This window comes from Sorex fumeus, unplaced genomic scaffold (assembly GCF_029834395.1).
Source record: "Sorex fumeus unplaced genomic scaffold, SorFum_2.1 ptg000029l, whole genome shotgun sequence".
NCBI classification, from domain to species: Eukaryota; Metazoa; Chordata; class Mammalia; order Eulipotyphla; family Soricidae; genus Sorex; species Sorex fumeus.
Window position 1 is genome coordinate 5247071 of NW_026606086.1, and position 20672 is coordinate 5267742.

Here is a 20672-nt window from a genome sequence, read left to right on the forward strand (position 1 = left end):
TTTGTAGCTATATCCATATGGTGTATACAAACCTTTAAAGAGATTTGCTACAAGATATTTTCATCATCTTCTTTTTTGTTTTGTTTTGTTTTGGGACCACACATAGCAATACTCAAGGTGATCCTCAGGACACCACATGGAATGCTGGGGATTGAACCCACATGAACGCTGGGTCAACCACGTGCAAGGCAAGTACCTAACCTGCTCCGACCCTAATTTTCAGAGCCATGAAGGTCCATGAATACAGATGTTCCCCTTTACATATAAAATTCCAAACTCATTTTTTTCTCAAAGCAAAAACTATTCATCATTATGATAGTGAGGAAAAGGGTCTTAAGAAATCACAGGTTTAAAAACACTAGGACATTTGTGTTGTAAGCTGCAGATCTAGTTTGACCTCCAGCACCTGCCTAGAGCCCCCAAGCCCTTCTGGGAGCGATCCCTGAGCACAGAGTGTTTAACACCACCAGGTGTGGCCTCAACAAAAAACAAACAAACAAACAAATGAGTCTGACAGATTTGGACTAGGTTTAACATGACTGTTTTGGGGCATCCCCAGGAATGCTGGGGCTAGGAGGGCTATAACTAGTGATTCTTGGGGGGGAGGGGATGGAGCCAGATGGTGGGGGTTACTGGGGATAAACCCCAGGGACCTGTGCTTGCTCCAGCCCTCTGAGCAATCACTTCAGACCCCCACCTGATTTCTAACCTACAGAGTGGTCCTACCAGTCCTCCAAACATCTTTTTTTGTAGCTATATCCATATGGTGTATGCAATTTTTTAATCTTTGCCTCTCTGATATGTTGAGATTTTGTCATTCATTTTGCTTTTTAAATTGAGATATATTTCACAGAACATTAGTTTCAGATGTGTAAGATAATAATTTCATATTTCGTGTTTTCTTCAGGAGGTCTGGGTGCCCGGTGGATGGTTTTAAGCCAACCAGACCAGAAGTTCAGCACCAGGATCCCAGGACAAGACACTCAGGCCCTGTGGGACAGGGAGACCCAGGCCACACAGATGGTGCTAGAAGCCTCCAGATACACAACCACACTGTGGGACTTCCAGGGCCGTGCCCAGCCATGCACCCAGTGATGTTCAGAGGACCATGCTAAGTCAAGAATCAAACCTAGGTCAGGTGCAAGTGAAGCTTCATAATTTTGTTTTGTTGCTGGGGTGCCACGCCCAGCATGGTCAGGGCCCAAGACTTCGCCCTAAGGTACAGGATGGAGACACGCAGTGTTCTGACCCCAACCCAGAGTCCTGCATATGCAAAACATGTCCCCTACCCCTTCAAGTACAACTCCAGACCACACCTTGTCTAACTCTTAAAAAACTGTATCAAGGAGGGCACAGAGAGATAGAGCAGGGAAGGTATTTGTCTTGCACGTGGTCAGTCCAGGTTTGATCCTCCATATCACATACGTCCTCCAAGTCTTGCCAGGAGGGATCATTGGTAGAGCCAGGAGTAAGCCCTAAACACAGCTGGGCATGGCCTCAAAACAAATTAGATACATAAAGTTATACAATAACCAGATTATTATACAGTAGTATAACATTATTTTATCATTCCTTACAGCATGCAGTTTGCTGTCACATGGATGGAACTAGTAGACATGTTAAATGAAGTCAGTCAGAAAAAGATGAACACAGAATGATATCACTTGCATGTATTATTCACAATAATTGGATGAGGAAATGCAATGGTTTAAACAAGGGATGCTTGTTTAAACCTAAGCTTTATAGTCTGAGCTCCAGAGAGTAGGGAGGAGAAGGTAAGAAGTTGAGGGACTGGGGAGAAGGACAGATGAAAAGCAACACAAGGTCAAGAGTATTGAGGTACATCAGTGGTGTTAAGGGATGGCAGAGCTGAATAGTCAAACCATATAGAGTCAACAACACTGCAATCATGAGACCCAAAACTTGAATAACAAATGAACTTAAAAAGGTGCCTATCAAGAAGGCAGGCTAGGGGTTCGGGGATAGGAGTGGGAACATGGGAACATTGGTGGAGGGAGGTTGACACTGGTAGCGGGATTGCTGCTTGAATCCTGTATGTCTAAATCTCAACTATGAATAACTCTGTAAGTCATGGAGCTTTAATAAAATTTTAAAAACGTAAATACCAATGTATCATATAATAGTAATATTGTTATGTAATGATAGATTAAGGGGCCAGAGAGATAACTCAAGTAATAGAATATATGCATAGCATGTTTAAAACCCTGAGCTTAATCTCAGCATCTATCACTCCCCTACTAAAGGACCCCAGAGTTCCCTCAGGATAGCCCTGGTGACGCGCCAGGTCCCAGACCCCAGCACTGCTGGATAGGACCCTAATGAAAATTGTATCAGATTTCTTCTTCTTTCAAACGATCATAGCTTAACATTTTACAGGTGCTAGATCTTCATCTTGCTTCCCCCAAAGGAATGAGCCTGCCACATTGTGCTGATATTTTGGCCATGTGTGTGTGTGTGTGTTTTTTTAATGTCACTGTCACAGTCCTCCCGTTGTTCATCAATTTGCTTGAATGGGCCCAGTAACGTCTCCATTGTGACACTTGTTACTGTGTTTGGCATACTGAATACGTCACGAGGAGTTTGCCAGGCTTTAACGTGTGGGCGAGATACTCTCAGTAGCTTGCTGGGCTCTCCAAGAGGGGCGGAGGAACCGAATCTGGGTTGACCGGGTTGACCTCATGAAAGGCAAACGCCCTACCCGCTGTACTATTGCTCCAGCCCTTTTTTAATGTATTATTTTATTTTTTTATTATTGAGTCACTATGAAATAAACAGTTACAAAGCTGTTCATGATTGGGCTTCAGTCATATAATGATCCTACACCCACCCCTCCCCAGTGTACTTTTCCCACCACCAATAACCCCAGTTTCCCTTCTGCCACCCCTCCTCCCCAAGCCTGCCTCTATGGCTCTATCGCAGGCACTTTCCTCCCCACTTCCCCTCTCTCTTTCTCTCCCCACCCCTTTGGAGCACTATGGTTTGCAATACAGATACTGAGAGGTTGTCATGTTTATTCCTTTACCCATTTTCAGCATGCACTTCTTATCCAGTGTGATTATTTCCAACTATCTTTGTCATAGTGGTCCCTTCTCTAACCCAATTGCCTTCTCCCTAGCACTTGAGGCAGGCTTCAACTGTGGACTTGTTTCTACTGTCCTTGGGTATTAGTCTCATATTCTGCTTTTGTATATTACACTAATGGGTGCAACCCTTCTATGTCTGTCCTCTTTCTGACTCATTTCACTCAGCATGTTACTCTCCATGTTCACCCATTTATAAGTGAATTTCATGATTTCATTTTTTCTAACTGCTGCATAGTATTCCACTGTGTAGGCATATCATAGTTTCTTTAATCAGTTGTCTACTCTCAGGCATAAGGGTTCCCCCCCTCGCCCCCCCCCAGATTCTGGCTATTGTGAATAGTGCTGCTGCAATAAAAATAGAAGTGCAGATGGAATTTCCGCAGTGTGTTTTTAGGCCCGCAGAGTATATTCCCAGAAGTGGTATTGCAGGATTGTATGGAAGCTCAATTTCAAGCTTTTTGTGAAATGCCCTTCTTGTTCTCCAGAAGGGTTGAACCAGTCGGCATTCTCAGCAACAATAAAGGAGAGTCTGTCTCCCCACATCCACTCCAGCACTGACTGCTCTTGTTCTTTGCGGTGTGAGATGATATCTCATTGTTGTATTTATTTGCATCTCCCTGATGATTACCAATGTAGAGCATTCTTTCATGTGTCTATTGGCCATCTGTATATCTTCTTTCAGGAAGTTTTTGTTCATGTTTTTTTCTCCATTTTTTGATGGGGTTAGATGTTTTTTTCTTGTAAAGTTCTACCAGTGCCTTATATATCTTAGATATTAACCCTTATCAGATGGGTATTTGGTAAATATTTTTCCCAATCTGTGAGATGTCTTTATATCTTGGCCACTGTTTCTTTTGAGGTGCAGAAGCTTCTGAGTTTAATGCAGTCCCATTTGTTTATCTTTGCTTCCAATTACTTGGTCAGTGGTGTTTCATCTTTGAAGATTCCTTTAGCTTCAATGTCATGGAGGGTTTTGACCACATTTTCCTCCACAAACCTTATGGATTCAGTTATGATATTGAGGTATTTAATCCATTTTGATCTGGCTTTTGTGCATGGCACTAGAAAGAGACCTGGGTTCATTTTTTTTTAGATGTAGTTGCCCAGTTTTCTGAGCACCACTTGTTGAAGAGACTTTCCTTGCTACACTTTGTATTTCATGCTCCTTTATCAAAGATTAGGTGAGCATATATTTGAGGGTCATTTTCAGGATATTCTACTCTGTTTCATTGATCTGTAAATCTGTCTTTTTCCCAATACCAGGCTGTTTTAATTACTACTGCTTTGTAGTACCGTTTGAGGTTGGGGAAGGTGATGCCTCCCAACTTCTTTTTCCCAAGGATTGCTTTAGCTAATTGTGGGGGTTTCTTGTTCCATATGAATTTCAGGAGTGTTTTTTATCTACTTGTTTGAAAAATTTCAGGTCATGTATTGTTTGAAAAATGAAACAGAATTGTGTATAACTACAGTCCTCCACAGTCCAAGACCCTTATTTTTCCTCAGAGCAGACCTCTGTGCTTTGCTCTGTATAAGAATTTTTCTTGTTATGCTCAGCCTAAATCAGAGGAGGCACCAACTTCCTAGAACGAAAGGAAAATCAGTCCCTGTCCTGAGGTCTGAAGGACATCTCTGACATACTCAGTTCCAAGGAACCATGGTATTTCCTTGTCCCTCTCTGAGAATCTGCCTTCTCGTGGCAATGTTCCATTATCCTGGCAATGTTCCTTGTATTGCCCTTTATGATACTTGTTCATAAGGCCATAAGTCTAATGATGGGACTTAATACCAGAAAATACAAAGGCCAGAAGTATTTTCAAACCCTCCCAGGCCTGCACCCAAACTCCTTTTTTATTCCCGAGCATTGCAATTAGCTGGAAAGAAATTGCAGTTCAGGAAGGTTCAGAGATGGGCATGGTCTGAAATGTGTGTCTCAGTCGTGCCATCCTATTGGGCCAGAATTATAGCTCCCACATATGCAACTTGGCATGTAATTAGTCTGAGATGTTAAATTTCAGCAGAAGAGTCGAACTGTGGGCTCGCTACACTGGCTCAGCTCACAGATTTTCTGTGCTGCCCTGAGACATTCAGAATCACACCCCCATACTCTATTTTCGGGAGCACTGAAAGGGGCATGCATGCATGTGTGGGTGCACGCGCGTGCACACATACACACACTCATGCATACACGCACACACTCACACACACACTCCACGTGTAAATACATATGCACACATCTGAACCACACTCCCATATTCCATTCCCTAGAGCTCGGAAATTGCCCATGCATGCAAGCATGCACACACACATGCACACACGCACACACTGTTTGTACACTTATAAAACAAGAACGGTTTTCTGCACCTCCTCCTGTTTTCTCATGCATTTAGGTGCGTCCCACCAGTGGCATAACCAAAGGCAGTGCTGACTTCCCAGGCTGGTAGAGAGCTAGTGAATGTCCAGATCCCTCTGTGCCCTGAAATTGTGACCAGCTGAGTGACTGCCTCTGAACTTGTGTGTTCCATCCATCCCCACCCGGTAATACTGGCAAAGTTTAAGTATCACATAATAGTCACACCCCATAAAATCTCTGAGAACACCTGCTGGAAGATGCAGTGGCCCAGGTGATGGGAGCCAGGTGAGCCTGAGAGCAGAGCTTGGAGGGTGAGCTGACTTGAGCTGTGCTCCAGAGCTGACTTGAACTGTGCTCCAGCCAGGTTGCTCCTGCGACCACCCCCTCCACGTGCCCTCTCACCTCGGCGGCAAAGTGCTCCCCTGCGATGGTGTGCTCAGAGCCCCGGGGGTTGCTGTGGTCCCCCCAGTGCAGGTGCAGCTGCGAGGCGCTGTAGCGGAACGGGAGACCGTGCAGGTACAGGTTGGGGGGCAGGTTCAGCCTCACTGTGGGGAGAAGGTGCAGGTCTCAGGGTCCTGGCTGCGGGGTGCCCCCTCAAGGCCTTCAGCACTGTCGGGGTCACACAGGAGCCAGCAAGGCAGTGCTCGATCAGAAACTGGGGCTGTCCCCTCGTTGTCCCTTTTGCCTCAAGCTGCTCCTCCAAGCAGCACCATTTCCTGCTTGGCACCCCAAGAACAGAGGGTAACAAGCTCGTGCTAGAGCAGAGGGGGGATGGTTCTTGGCAGATGAGGTGTTACGCTGAAGACAGAGTCTTGCAGGAAGTAAGGAAGGAAGCTGTGGAATCCCTCACCCCCACAAACAGAAGCTATAACCCCACCTGCCAAATATCTAGTCATCCCACACCCCTCAACACAGCCATCTTCCTGATAAAAGTTCCAGGAGGTTCCATTTTATCCCCAGAGCTTGCTGGTCAAGAAAGGACTCACCACCGAGTTTGCCTGACTCCAAAGTCTGGATGCTCCCTTGAATGGAGCCCAGAGCTCACCCCTTCACCTCTGAAGCCTAGGGACCTCAGGCCTGTCTCCTCTGGAGAGAAGTGCTTCTTCTGAGAGATGTGGATCCCCCCGAGCCCTCCCCATGTCCAGCCCCTCCTCCAGAGAAAGTCCTGGCATCCACGGATTCTACTGCCTCTTCACTGTCTGGCCAGATCCAAGGGAAGTGCCCCCTCACCAGAGTGGCCATCATTGGTCAGGACAAGCTGCTCTTGTGCGGATAGGTTGTAGCCCTGGAGCTGCAGGGGTGCCAGGCTGGCGTTGTACAGGAGGATGTCGGAGTGCAGGTCTATGGGGGACTGCCGCAGGCCCCCGCAGGACGGGTATCTCTTAGACCAGCTCTTCTCTCCATTGGGACCTGCATGGAGAGAGTCACTCCCAAGATTTAGTCATTTACCCACCAGTTTCCCTCTCTCATTCATTCTGAATGTGTTCAGTGCAATTGTTCATTTTCCCATTTCCTTTCTCCCCAGAAATCTATTTTTCAAGGTCCAGTCTGAGAAGCGGGTCCCCACATGCAAGCAGTGTGTGGAGGGGAGGTGGTGGGCCTGGGACTGGGCTAACAGCCCACCACAAAGATTTAACTTTACATTTATTTTTTATATTTATTAGTGAATCACTGTGAGGTACAGTTACAAACATACAAACTTTCGTGCTTGCGTCTCAGTCATACAACGATCCAATACCCATCCCACCACCAGTGCCCATTTTCCACTACCAATGGTCCCAGCATCCCTCCCACCAGCCCCATCCTATCCCTCCACCACACCCCGCCTCTGTGGCAGGGTGTTCCCTGTTGTTCTTTCTTTGCTTTTGGGCGTTGTGGTTTGCAACAGAGGCATTGAGGCCATTGTGTTCGATCTATAATCTACATTCAGCACGCATCTCCCAACACGAGCTGGTCCTCCAAACACCCTTTACTTGGTGGTTCCTTCTCTATCTGAGCTGCCTTTTCCCCAGCATGTGAGGCCGGCTTCCAAGCCATAGAGTAAACCTCCTGATCCTTATCTCTGCTATTCTTGGGTGGCTTAGCTTTCTTTTACATTGCTCTTCTTTTCTCATGACCCCCCTCTTCTCCTCACAAAGCCTGCTTGCATTTCAACAATTTAACATCTGTTTGCTGAGTCCTTCTCCTAATGCAGCAGTTTCTCTGGACAGCAGCTGCAGGCAGAGCATGGGGCTCTCCTCACGAACCGCTGTGCCTGTGAACTTGGGGCACAGGTCAAAGCATCCAGATTCCTGCAAGGGTTTTTACTCAGTCATGGGACCCCCTGCTCCATGACACAGGAATGGGGCCCCGACCCACCCGGCTTGCATTCCAGGGGAAATATTGTAATGAGTCCTGGGAAATGCCCCGGTTTTTGAGAAAACATGGACTGCCCACAGCTCTATAGAGGCCTGTGACCCAAATGGTGGATTTGTATGTCTAACCTTTCTAATAAGATGCTCTTGAGAACAAAGAATTTTGGTGTGGTATGAACAGTAAACATGGGACCCCTTCACCCCATGAGAGGGACGCTTAAAACCCATCAAGTAAATGTAGGTCTGGAATCACAGAACTAAGTGCAAGGTCTGTGCCAGGAAGATGCGTGACAATCCGGTCAACTAATTATTACAATGTCAGTGACAAGCTGTCAGTATGCAAGAATAGACACAAAAATGAAATATTCTGGGCTCAGGCTTCTTGCTAACTACCAGGTGACAACCCTTCCTTTGGAAATGAAAATAAACAATCCAATCCCATGTTCAGATAAACTTTCTTACTCCCACAGGGAAAAGACTTGAAGGAATGTAAAACTATGTTTAAAAGATTATCTCCTATGGTAATTAAATGGATTTTCAGGTTGAGGTTTCTCCAGAAAAGCAAATAATTGGCATGTCATGGCTTGTTAAGGTGCCCTTCGGGCTCTCTGAAATCTGGGAGCCAAGCTTTGCCATGTGGGGTGCATTTTCCAGTATGTGAGCGCCAGGAAGAATGCACACTTGAGCAAAAGAGGAAGGAGCACCGCTTCTTGGAAAACTTCCACTGACAACAGCCCCATTTCCCGAGACAAAGAGGGCTCAACATCTGCACAGAGCCCAGATTTCCTATGCCTTGTGCTCTAACTGGTGGGATAGTAAGTTCAGAGAGACCTGGAAGTGTACAGTCACTCTGATGAGGGCCAGGACTAACTTTGCTCAGGAACTGCAGTGAGCAGTGATGAAGCAGGAGACACGCAAGCTCTACCCCTCAGGAAGAGGCCTGGTTGCCAGCCTTCTACCTGCTCTCAGTACTACCTGGACCCACAGCCAGGGTGGCAGTAGCTGTTGCCAGGTATGAATGGAGAAGTCAGAAAGCGAGTGCTAAGATTTCTCTTTGCAACCCAGGACTTAGGCTGGGAAGGACTTTCTTTCCCCAGAGCAGAAAGTCTTCTTGAAGAGAGCATCTTAGTGACCACTGATTCCCTTCATCCCCAAACCATGGTGTCTGGGGCATCTTCACAACTTAATGAATCCATGTTCTGATTTGACTTATATGCTAAGCAGGCGTTTTGTAACCATTTTCTTAAAGCACAGAGTGCTTGAGAAGAGGTTATTGGGAAGACAGCTGGGAAAATAACAACAGGCTTAAGCATATATTTTGCGTGAGGGAATCCCAGTTTGATCCCAAGCACTGGCTCCCAAATAACCAAACCAACCGGTTATCAGGAGGAATTTTTATTTTTATTTTATTTCAACGTGCTCTTTACTAGGGATTAGATCAAATCAGATATTTGGAGCCAGGAAACACTAAAGATGTGAAAGTGTAAGGGTGTCAGCGGTGGTAAAACCTTTTTTTTCCTTTTCTTTTTTTAAAATATTTTTAAAAAATTTTTATTAGTGAAACACCATGAGGTACAGTTGTATACGTACAAATTTTTATGCTTGGGGTTCAGTTATACAATGATCGAGTGCCCATTCTCCACCACCACTAATCCCAGTATCTCTCCCATCCCCCATCCCCCCATCCCACCCTGCCTCTGTGGCAAGGGCATTCCCTTTTGTTCTCTCTCTCCTTTTAGGTGCTGTGGTTTGCAAAAGAGGAATTAAGTGGTAAAAGCTTTCAAGGATAAAAGAAGTCACAATGCTGCATGCACCAGGGCGGTCTACAGATTAAGCCTCTAATGAAAGCCATCCTACCCACTTTGCTGAGTCTACTTCCGATTCATACAAAAGGGGTGGGCTGGAAAGCTCTAGAAGGCTCTCAAGCACCAAGAGTTATTATGATTTCCTGGAGTAGCATCCTCACTTTCTGCATCAGGCAGGTTTGAGCAAGCAAGAGAGAACCCTCAGATGCGTGGTAAGGTGTTCAAAAGGGTTTTCATCTGTGGGGATGAAAACACAGATAGTGACTTCTCGTGAGACTACCCGGGAGCTGGTAACTCTGTGCCAGGGACCAGTCATAGGTCTCAGAGTGACACACCCCAGGGGTGCTTGTCTTGAACCCCCAGCACAGGCCTTAGGGAAAAGAGTCTCAGAAACCTTTCTCCCCCTTTCTGCTCTTTCAAAGCCCCCTCATTTTCCATTTCCCCATCATCTCTTCACCACCATCAGCATCATTATAGTTTGGATCCTTTTGACTCTATTACTCCACAGAGTCAAAAAGGCAGGAACAATACATTTTATAGATTCTTTTAGAAATGGAAAGAAGATTGATTTAGTAACAAAGTTCCCTTGCCTCAGCCAGAGGACTTCCTGACCCTTTACTTCAGTGTTCATTTAGGCTCTCACTACAGGTGCAACAGGTCCTAGGTGTCATACTGAGCACAGAGCAGGCATGCAACAGACTCATGTGACAAGGTGGCCCAGCAGTAGCAGAAAAGCAGGTGGCTGATGAGAGATCTCTGGGAAGGAGGACGAGACACTCCAAGGTGGCAAGGACAGGCTGCCCAGAGAATAACCCAAGATTAGACTAAGTAGCTATCACATGTTGCTCTTTTCAGCTGCCAAGTAGACTGTTCAAGGCTAAGCACAAATGTCTAACTGCTGCATTATGCTTGCTTGCTTAGTTAGAAGAAAGTTTATTGATGTAGCAAAGCAGGAAGTGATAAGAATATATAAAACTGCCTGGACTCAGGTTCGGGGCTGTTTGTTATGCTGAAAACCATGTTCTCAGGGTCAGCAGCCCAGAAGGTTAATAAAGGCTCTTAAATTGAGCAAACAAGTGTGTTGGAGACTTCTTGGGTAATTTCTCACACTGCAACACTCACAAGCTGAATTCTCAAGCCTCTTCCATTGTCAACTCTGCTCTGTGATTTTTTTTGAGGGTCAGGGAGATTCCCAAGTGATGCTCCAAGGGCCCACGGTCAGTCCCAGCGATGTTAGACCAATAGGACCTACAGTTTAACACCAAGGTCTGAGGATGTGACACTGCTCGGTCCCTGTGCTACCCAGAACCACCAGAGCCGCCATGGTAGTACTTGGGGGGCCTCCAGAACTGCATCCAGGGATGCTCAGAGGGTCATGTGGGGCCAGGAATTGAACCCAGGTCAGGCACAGGCACCCAGGCTGCTCTGTTATCTTCTGCTGAGGGCCCACATTTCAGCTAAGGGCCCACATTCAGACTTAGGGCTCTGTTGCCCAAAAACTCTTCTTTGGACTGTTTATTTTTTAAAGGAATATATGTAGTATTTAAAATAACTAGATGAGGGAATGCAATGCTTTAAAGGGGGGTATGCCTAGATCTATGCCTAGATAGGCCACACAGTATAGGGCAGAGAAGGAAAGAAGAAATAGAGGGGAAGGGGAGAAGAGATGGATGAGAAACAATGGGTCCAGGTCAGGGGAATCAGGTACGAGGTGGGGTTAAGGAATGATAGAGCCACATATTCAAACCACAGAATCAACAACGCTGAAATCAAGAGACCCAAACTTTAACAACAAACTTGGAAAAGCTGCCTGTCAAGAGGGCAGGCTGAGGGGGGTGGGCGCGGGGGGTCGGGAATATGGGAGGGAACCTGGGAACCTTGGTGGAGGGAAGTTGACCATGGTGGTGGGATCGGAGCTGCAATAATGAATGTCTAAAGCTCAACTACAAATAACTTTGTAAATCACGGTGCTTAATAAAAAAAATAAAATTTAAAAAATTTTAAAGGGGAAGGGGCATTTATTTCTGGCTCTCATGCAAAGGTGACATTGCTGAGTTTTTCCTTTACAGTTTGTTTGGTCTCTCCCTGGATCTGACTCTGTATCTCCCTGACTCTGTATCTCCCAGTTATCCTTTCCAGATGAAACCAAGACAATGTTTCTTCCTGCTTTGTAAAACAGAAGGACCAAAACATAACAAGGCCAGGCTGCTTATGTTATGTTAACTCATAGCGTAAGTTTCTGTTATGAAATGTAAAAAGAGATAAATGTGGCACAATTCAAAATGCCTCTTATGATTTCTGCTTGGGGTTTAGGAAGCCCAGGGTATAAGACTTGCATTACTCAAAGACCAGAATTGTTTTCATGAGATATTTAAAATATTAGCAACAGTCAAGCGATGAGAAAAATGAACCCTACACCACGTCCCCGACCTTGCCAGCAAATCGTCAATTCATATACACACAATCCTCTCCCTGGAGAATTTTGATAGATTCAAACATATTCTATTGATACATAGTTCAGTTTATATCTAAAACATAAGAACTCTTAGAACAAACCATAGTACCATTCCTTAGTTAACAATGTATGACCTGATGCAGCTCAGAACAACAACTGCTGTGCATGTATGAAATTCTCATACATGCATTCCTCAGACTCCCAAAGAAAAAAATATATATTAACAATTCCTTAATACTATCAAAATCAAGAAGAATTTAGCCTTTTTTTCAATTATCTCAAAACTTTTTTTAATGACTTATTTGGGAAATTCAGGATTCAGGAAAATTCTTCAGATTATAGTTAGCTGAGAGATTTAATGGGAGTTAATGAGAGATTTAATGGCCCTGTTTTTGCAGATGTCAGACCCTTTGGGTTAAGCCCTCTTCACTGGCCTCTCTCAGTCTTAAAATCCCGAGACTTGAAATTTATCACCATCCGCCATTATCTCCAGCTGTTGGGCCCAGCCCTGGGCATGTCACCTTGCCCAGGGTCCAGCCAAGCTCCATCCCAGTCTTTCTTCTTAGCATCTGGCTGCTGCTATGCAACCAGGTTTAAACCAGGTTTAAACTCATCTCCCCACTCTTCACCCCTGCACATCCTGCCCTCCCTCAACAAAGCAGAGTCAGAGCCTTTACTCATGGCGGGAAATGCCTCTGCAATTCAGGGACTCCAAGGACCCCATGTCCCCGTCACCCCTTGGCCAGGCGACTCTCCCAACCTGAGAGCAAGCTTTGTCCACCAACTGGCACCAATGCTCTTATAGTAAGAGTGTGCCTCAAAGCTACAGAGATGCTTCCAGACCCTGGCCCAGACTGAGTCTCATCTAGTGCACCCCAAAGCAGGGTGGGTGGGCCCTCACCCACCCGAACAGAGCCCCAGCAGCCAAAACCTTCCACACTCCACAATCACTGCCCTGCTCATGGCCGGACTCCATTGCTCAGGACGTGCCTCATCCAGAAACTGATCTGCTGAAAAACTCAGGTATATGGGTTTTGTGACCGAAATCTCCAGGTTCTCATCAAGTTGGGGATGGTACACCCTCCCCTAGTCTCACTGTTCTTTTGAGAGCCTGAAAGTCATGCCCATGAACTGCCTCTTGCACCAAATAAGCTCATTAATGGGCCATAATCCAGGGATTCATAAATAAATCTCAAAAGAGATCGATCAACAAGCTATAGAGATGCTTCTGGACCCCAAAGTCATCATCCAGTTAAAAAAAATTAACTCCAGTGGTATCACCCCATTCAAAATTGTAGTTATAATACCTGAGTGTGCAGATCACTCTGCCTGCCCTAGAAGACCTGTGAAACACGAGCACTTCCTTTACATCCCTCCCACATACAAGTAGAGTGGCACTTATGAAACACTCGGGGGATTTCTTATGTTCATCTCCAGTGTCTAGCCATAAGGGCTAAGAGAAGAGAGTCTGAGACAGAGATAGTGAGGAACAGGGAGGGAGGGAGGGAAGGGGGAGGGGGAGGGAGAGGGAGAGGGATAGGGAGGGAGAGGGATGGGGTCATAGGGAGATGAGGATCATGAGACTTTCTGTAATCATTACAGTGCTAGGGAATGCACGTGCCAGAACCAGAACCAAGTCCAGCCTCACACTCCCGAGGCACGTGCTCCACCACTTGGCTCCATCCTCAGTCCCTTCGCTTTTCTAATGGAGAGACTTGAGTGCACTTCCATGCAGAAGCAAGAGGAGGATAGAGAAGGAAGGTTGGCTCCTGAAGAAAAAGCAGCTGGACATGACCCCGAGGATTCAGCAGGGGTCAGTCTAGCCAGCAGCAGTTGAAGACAATTCAGGGTTGCAGGAAGCCTTTGCTGATGATTTGCTGGATATATCAGTCCCAAACACTGAACTTGGCCTGACATGAAACCCCTAGAGTAAAAAATTCAGTGAGAAACTCTGGACCTCAGCAGGCCTTCAAGGACGCTCAGTTTTGCCATGGACATATAAGCGGTGTCACACTCTGAGGTGACACAGGCCAAGAGCCACAAAATGGCCTTTACAATCTTTAAAAAATTCAGGGTTTGTTTTGTATATTAATATTTAATGTCTTATTTTAAAATTTAATTAAAGCTTCAAAGCAGGTACAAAGTAAAGAGTATATCATGGTCCCCTGTGCCCTGCAATTCTTTTTAACACCATGAGGTACAGTTGTAGACTAACAAATTTTTGTGCTTGGGTTTCAGTTATACAATGATCGAGTACCCATCCCTCCACCAGTGCCCATTACCTACCACCACGATCCCAGTATCCCTCCCACCCCCTCCCCCCCCATCGCACCCTGCCTCTGTGGCAGGGCATTTCCTTTTGTTCTCTCTCTCCTTTTGGGTGCTGTGGTTTGCAAAAGAGGCATTGAGAGGCAATCATATTTGGTCTATAGTCTACTTTCAGCATGCATCTCCCATCCTGGGAGGATCCTCCCAACACCCTTTATTTGGTGCTCCCTTCTCTATCTGAGCTGCCTTTTCCCCTAGCATGTACGGCTGCCCTCCAAGCCATGAAGTAAACCTCCTGGTACTTATCTTGGCTATTCTTGGGTGTTAGTCTCCTATTTTGTTACTTTGTGTTCCCCAGATGAATGCAATCTTTTTATGTCTATCCCTCTCTTTCTGACTCATTTCACTTAGCATGATACTTTCCATGTAGTACCACTTGTATATAAATTTCATGACTTCATATTTTCTAACAGCTACATAATACTCCATTGCGTAGATGTACCAAAATTTCTTTAACCAGTCATCTGTTCTCGTGCCCTGCAATTCCTGACTAACTTAGCTGCACCTAAGGATCCCCCAGCTATTCCTGCTCCCCTGAATTTGAAGAAAATCTATAGATGGTCACATATCACTAAAGGGAAGAACTTTTCCAAAAATAACCACAGTATCATTTCCAAGTCTAAAAATTGTTTAAAAGGAAATTTTTACTCTTATAAAATAGATAGTAAACAAAATTCCAGAATTGTCTCTTTAACAAACTGCTAAAACTTAATCTAACAGTTTATTTGACTCAGGGTCCAAAAAAGGTCCATGTATTACAATAGTTATAGGTGTGATGAGTTTCTTTTTACGTGGATACCCCTCTACATCTCTTCCCAACATGGTGCATTTACTCTGTATTTATACACATGGCTCATTACTGCCTTGGGAAAATAGCAATTTATGCAAGTAAGTGGAGGATTATTTTATTATTTTGTAATGTGTTTGCTGACATGCTAATAAGTACAAAGTTTATGGGGTGAATAATTTCTTATTAAGTTACACTGTCATCATAAAATCATGCAGAGCTCCTCAAAAGAATTAGTCTGGGGACTGTAACGATAGTTCAGCGGGTAGGGCGTTTGTCTTGCATGTGCCTGACCCGGGTTTGATTCCTAGCATCCCACATGGTCCCCCGAGCACCATCAGGAGTGATTCCTGAGTGCAGAGCCAGGAGTCAGCCCTGAGCATTGCCTGGTGCGACCCAAAAAGCCAAAAAAAGGAAAAAACCTATGGCTGATATCTATGTAGGATTTATTTCTCATCGATCACTTTGCCACCACTGAATGAATTCTGCATCCTCAAAAGTCACTGTCACTGTCACTGTCCTCCCATTGTTCATCGATTTGCTCGAGCGGGACCAGTAACGTCTCCATTGTGACAACTGTTACTGTGTTTGGCATATTAAATACGTCACAGGTAGCTTGCCAGGCTTTGCTGTGCGGGTGACATACTCTCCGTAGCTTGCTGGGCTCTCTGAGAGGAGCAGAGGAATCGAACTTGGGTTGGCCATGTCGGCCGCTTGCAAGGCAAACACCCTACTCGCTGTGCTATGACTCCAGTCCACCCTCAAAAGTAATATAAACCTATTATTGAATATAAATCTTGCTGTCAGTTGGGCACTCCTGTCAGAGTCTGGACACCAAAATTGCATCTATTGTTATTCTGTTTGAGGTTGGTCTGCTTAGGCCTATCTAAGTCAGTTCTCACATCTGCTACTGCCTTGACATGTACTCTCTAAGGAAGAATCCCTCTGCGTGTGAGAGGTCCTGCACACAGCTGCTGGTGGCCTGACCTGAACCCAGAGCATGTCTTTTTGAACACGTAATCAAATTACAGATCAAAACCTACCAAGATAAAACTTTAGTGCCAAGGTTAATGTATTCTGGATATATATATATATATATATATATATGCCTTTTAAAAAAGCATCAGAATTTTAATATCATAAAAGCTTTAGGTCCTCCAAAGTTTTCTTTGTAAAGATAAAAAAAAAGAACTGAGCAGTTCACTGCAGAGATGCCTCTGAACCTTGCACCAGGCTAATTTCACCATGGTGCCTCAGGCGGGAGTGGGGATCGTCTCCCCACCTGCCCCTAGGAATCCTGGAGGATGCCAACTTCCAGAACCCAATGAGAAGCTCAGGTATGCAGGAGCAATGACTGAAAACTCTAAGCCTCAAGGGAAGGGAATGAGCAGGTCCTTCTCACCTCCTCATCCCTCTGGGACCCTGGATGCCATGCCCAAGAGCTTCCTCCGGCTGCTATTTAAGTTCATTAATGGCCATGATCCAGAGACACACAAAAGGTTCCTAGCAGCTCACTGAAGAGATTTCTCCAGACTCTAATTATCTAAAATTGTAGAAGATAAGACATGCCACGCGACATCTCACGCTATTCATAATAAGCAATACAAAATAAATTATCTAGCATCTGTCTGTCCGACAGGTTTGAGTAGTGGTGGAAAAATTCAAAATAATGTTGGTGGGAAGTTGTAATGGTGGTGGGACTGGTGTTAAAATATTGAATGTAATCCAAGTTATTATGAACAACTTTATGAAAAGAAAATTTTTGAAAAAGATATCTGACTATATAGTAAAAATGTACCAAGTCATGGTATATATATTTCTGCAACCGTGATCAGAGGTGGTGTTCAAAGTTTAATACATTTTCATAAAACAAATAATATTCACAATAAAAATGATGATTAAATGTTGGATGAAGGATCAAATTGCTGGCTATCTCCTTGACATGCCATTTAATTATGAGTTGGGTTCATTACTTTTTTCAGGAGTGCCTACCCTGTCAGGGCCTGGATTACATGCTGGAGATAGAATGCAGATCATGGCAGAGCTGGTCTCATTCCTCAAGAAGCTAATCTCCCAGGGGAAGAGACTGGTAATAAGTTACAAGCAAACTAACAAGAGAAGCTATTACATATAATTGCACTCTGGGACTGAGTCCCAGTCGCCATTAGAGCTAGGAAGAATGTAAGCAAGGACCACAAGCAAGGAAACCGTGGAGAGCATCAGAGCCAACGGGCATAGGTAGGCTGATGGAGGTGTCACTGAAGTCGAGACTGAGCAACCTGAAAAGTGGCTTGCCGAGGAGGCTGTGGTGAGCTTGGAGACCCGGCAGCAGTGTGTTTTTCCTGTGTCTGTGACATGAGAATGTCAGGAAGAACTTCATCTTCACCCGGCTGCCCTGTCCAGCACTGGCTCTGTCCCATGTTAGGGTCAGAGTGCATCCACCCTCCGAGCCTGATGACAGGCCCCAGGAAGGCCTTCCCTTCTGGGCAAACACAACCACTCCTCTCTGGGGACAGTCATCCACTGTGGTCCAAGTCACAGAAGTCTACAGCCTCCATGAGCCCTGAAATCCATCTGAAACCACACACGTGCAGATCACTGCTTCCATATGACAGCCACACTTTAAAGTCATTTCTATCACATGCCTCCAGTAACTTAAATGCCTAAATCTGTTCCAAAGACAGTTTCTGAGAAAAGTCCAAGGCTCCCACGGCACCCCATTTCCTGGATACTGACTGTACCCTACATCCACCCGGTGGCATAAGAGGCCACAGTTCCCAACTCTGGAGTCCTCCAGCAAGGCCAGGGGAGAGACACAACCAGAACGTCTGAATTCCTGCCCAAAGAAGTGACCACCAGAGGGAGGCCTAATGGTCATGGGCCGAGCAGTATAATTTTATCATAAACAAATGAAAGGCAAGAAATCAAACTGGCACCAAAGGTGTTCTTTTTATTTTGGCAGGGTAAAAAATTGGGGTCACACCTGCCCCAGTTACTCCTGGTGGGGCTCTGGGGATCAAATCTGAGTCAGCCATGATCAAGGCAAACCCTTTATCCTCTGCACTATTTATCCTGCCCAAAATTTCTTTAAAATCTTACAGATGAACCAGGGATGGATCTAGAACAGGTCAATGGCCAGGGGTTAGGATCATTATAAAAGTCCACACTTAGTTACCACAGTATCTTCTCCTTTGCACTCTACAGATCAATAGAAATGAGGGCTGGAGAGATAGGTAGGCACTTGGGCTGTGCACAGCTGACCTGGGTTCCCCATATGGTCTCCTAAGTAACCCAGAAGTGAGGCCTGAGTGCAGATCCAGGAGTAAGCCCTGAGCACCACCAGATGTGGCCACAAAAGAAAAACAAATAAACAATTAATAAAGATTTTTCAGAACATGGCTTCATCTATACGCCATTTCCACCTTCTCCCTTGATTATTTCCCTCTCGGTCTGGATCGACTTGAGAGAGAGGAAACTGGGTCCTGTGCTCCAGAGAGACTCTTCTGTGTTTCTGGCTCTGCCATCGCCACTGTGGAGGACACTGTGCTGGACGTGGCAGCCCTTCCCATCCCCCTCACCATATCTGATATGGGCTGAGGATGCTGGAGGCATAGCTGTTCCTATTACCTTCTCAACTCTTGCCATCCACGGAGAATCAGTGCAGGCTTACTGTGATGGAGTGTGGCTTCCACCACTACAACACTAGCTTGCGTTAGCCATGTGGAAAATGAACAAAGACTTCTAAATTCTAATATGTCCCTGCCCATTTTATGTTTTGAGGAGAAGGAGCCAAGCTGAGAACCCACAACCCAGTCTACACACACCTTACAACCAACAAACTCTAAGAAGTGCTGCAGCTGTCCTGAGAGCCTGCCCTACGGCCTTCACAGGCAGCTGGGCTTCCTCCTGAGTGAGTCCTGGTCTCCCTCTTGGCTTGGGGGAATAAACCAACTTGTCATGAGCTCAGTCCTGCCATGTAATCTTCCCACATCACAGAACAGCCACAGACCAAGATCGCAGCGTAGGGCTGCAGCTGCCACCTGTGCACTCTGTCTCTTCAGCTCCCTCTCCAGCCCCTGGGGGTCTTTTCAAAAAAATCATTTCTTTGGAAAGAAGTTTTTGTACAAAGAAAAGAAGTAAGGGGGGTATGATGCCGCCAGCAGGTCAACTTGTATCTGTGGGGCGAATGCATCAGCAGCCTGATGGTGCCTTCAGGCTTCCTGATACCCCCAAATTGCCACTATGCCTATGGCCTGACCTCAAAAACTTGGGACCAAGTTTACCAAGAAATTAAATGACCAAAACTTAGGTATGTGGGAGCCACACCCACAAGCCACCTCCGGCTCACTATACAAGCTCATTTATTGGCCTTATTTCAGAGACCCATAGATAAATCTCGAAAGAGATCCAAAGGCACAGTTAATCTCAGACCCGCACATGGCTGAACAGACTGGGGTAAATCAAGGGGGGGGGGGGGTTGGTCTGGTGGCCTGCCCAAGCGGATTCCCCAGCAGCCGCTTGCTTCCACAATCCAAAATCACTGCCATATCCCCGGCCTGACTCTATCGTCTCAGAACGGATCTCACCAAGATATAATCTGCAGAAAATTCTGGTATGAGGGTTTTGTGACTGAAATCTCCAGGCTTTCTCAGAGTTGGGGTGGGGTATACCTCTCCCACTTCCTAATACACATGGAAGCATTAACAGTCACCCCCCCAAACTAACTCCAGTGCCACCCTGTAAGCTCTACTGCTGGCCTTGCTTCAGAGACCCCTAAATAAATCTCGAAAGAGATCAAAAGCCGAAGAAAAGCTCAGATCTGTGCATGGCTGAATAGACTGGGGTAAACTAGAGGGGAGCAAGTTAACCTGTGCCCACCTGGGCAGAGCCCCCGGTAGACACTTGCTTCCACAATCCAAAATTGCCACCATACTCCCAGCCTAACTCCACCATCCTAGGATAGACCTCACCAAGATATAATCTGCTGAAAATTTTGTAATGTGGATCTTAGCGCACCAACAGCCCTAACCCAGAGACACAGCACCAAGTCCTGGAAGACACCACAGCACTGGAGATCTCTCTGGGCCCCCTACTGGGCCAGTTTCACCAGGGCATCCCAGATGGAGCAGGTGTAGTCTCCCCGCCTACTCCAGATGGAATCCCCGTGACCAAGAGCTTCCACAAGCAAGGCCCAGGTATGAGGGTTCCAGGACTGAATCTCTAGGCCGCATAGTGGCAGCGGACCTGGGCTGTCCGTCCCTGGGTCCCTGCCCACCCATCAGACTGGCTGTCATGCCCACAATTTGCCTCCAGGTGCCATCTGAGGCACAGTCCTGGCCCAGAAACTCCAATTGAATCCCAAAATGGATTAGTGCCATACAGAGATGTCTCTGGTACCCAATCATTTACAATCTAGAAATTTACACTTACAATCACGGCCGTGCGAGCTCTCATGATACTCAAAATGAGCAATGGAAAATAAATTATCT

The 20672-nt window shown here is 45.8% G+C and overlaps 1 protein-coding gene across 1 annotated transcript in view; it reads right to left on the bottom strand.

Annotated features, from left to right (window-relative positions):
* CA12 (carbonic anhydrase 12) overlaps positions 1–20672 on the bottom strand; it is a 57326-nt gene that overhangs the window by 15726 nt on the left and 20928 nt on the right. The window contains exons 3-4 of the mRNA XM_056115320.1: positions 6685–6864; positions 5857–5999 (exon numbers count right to left, since the gene is read on the bottom strand). Coding sequence (XP_055971295.1) covers positions 5857–5999; positions 6685–6864 — 323 coding nt within the window. The remainder of the gene's footprint in view (positions 1–5856; positions 6000–6684; positions 6865–20672) is intronic.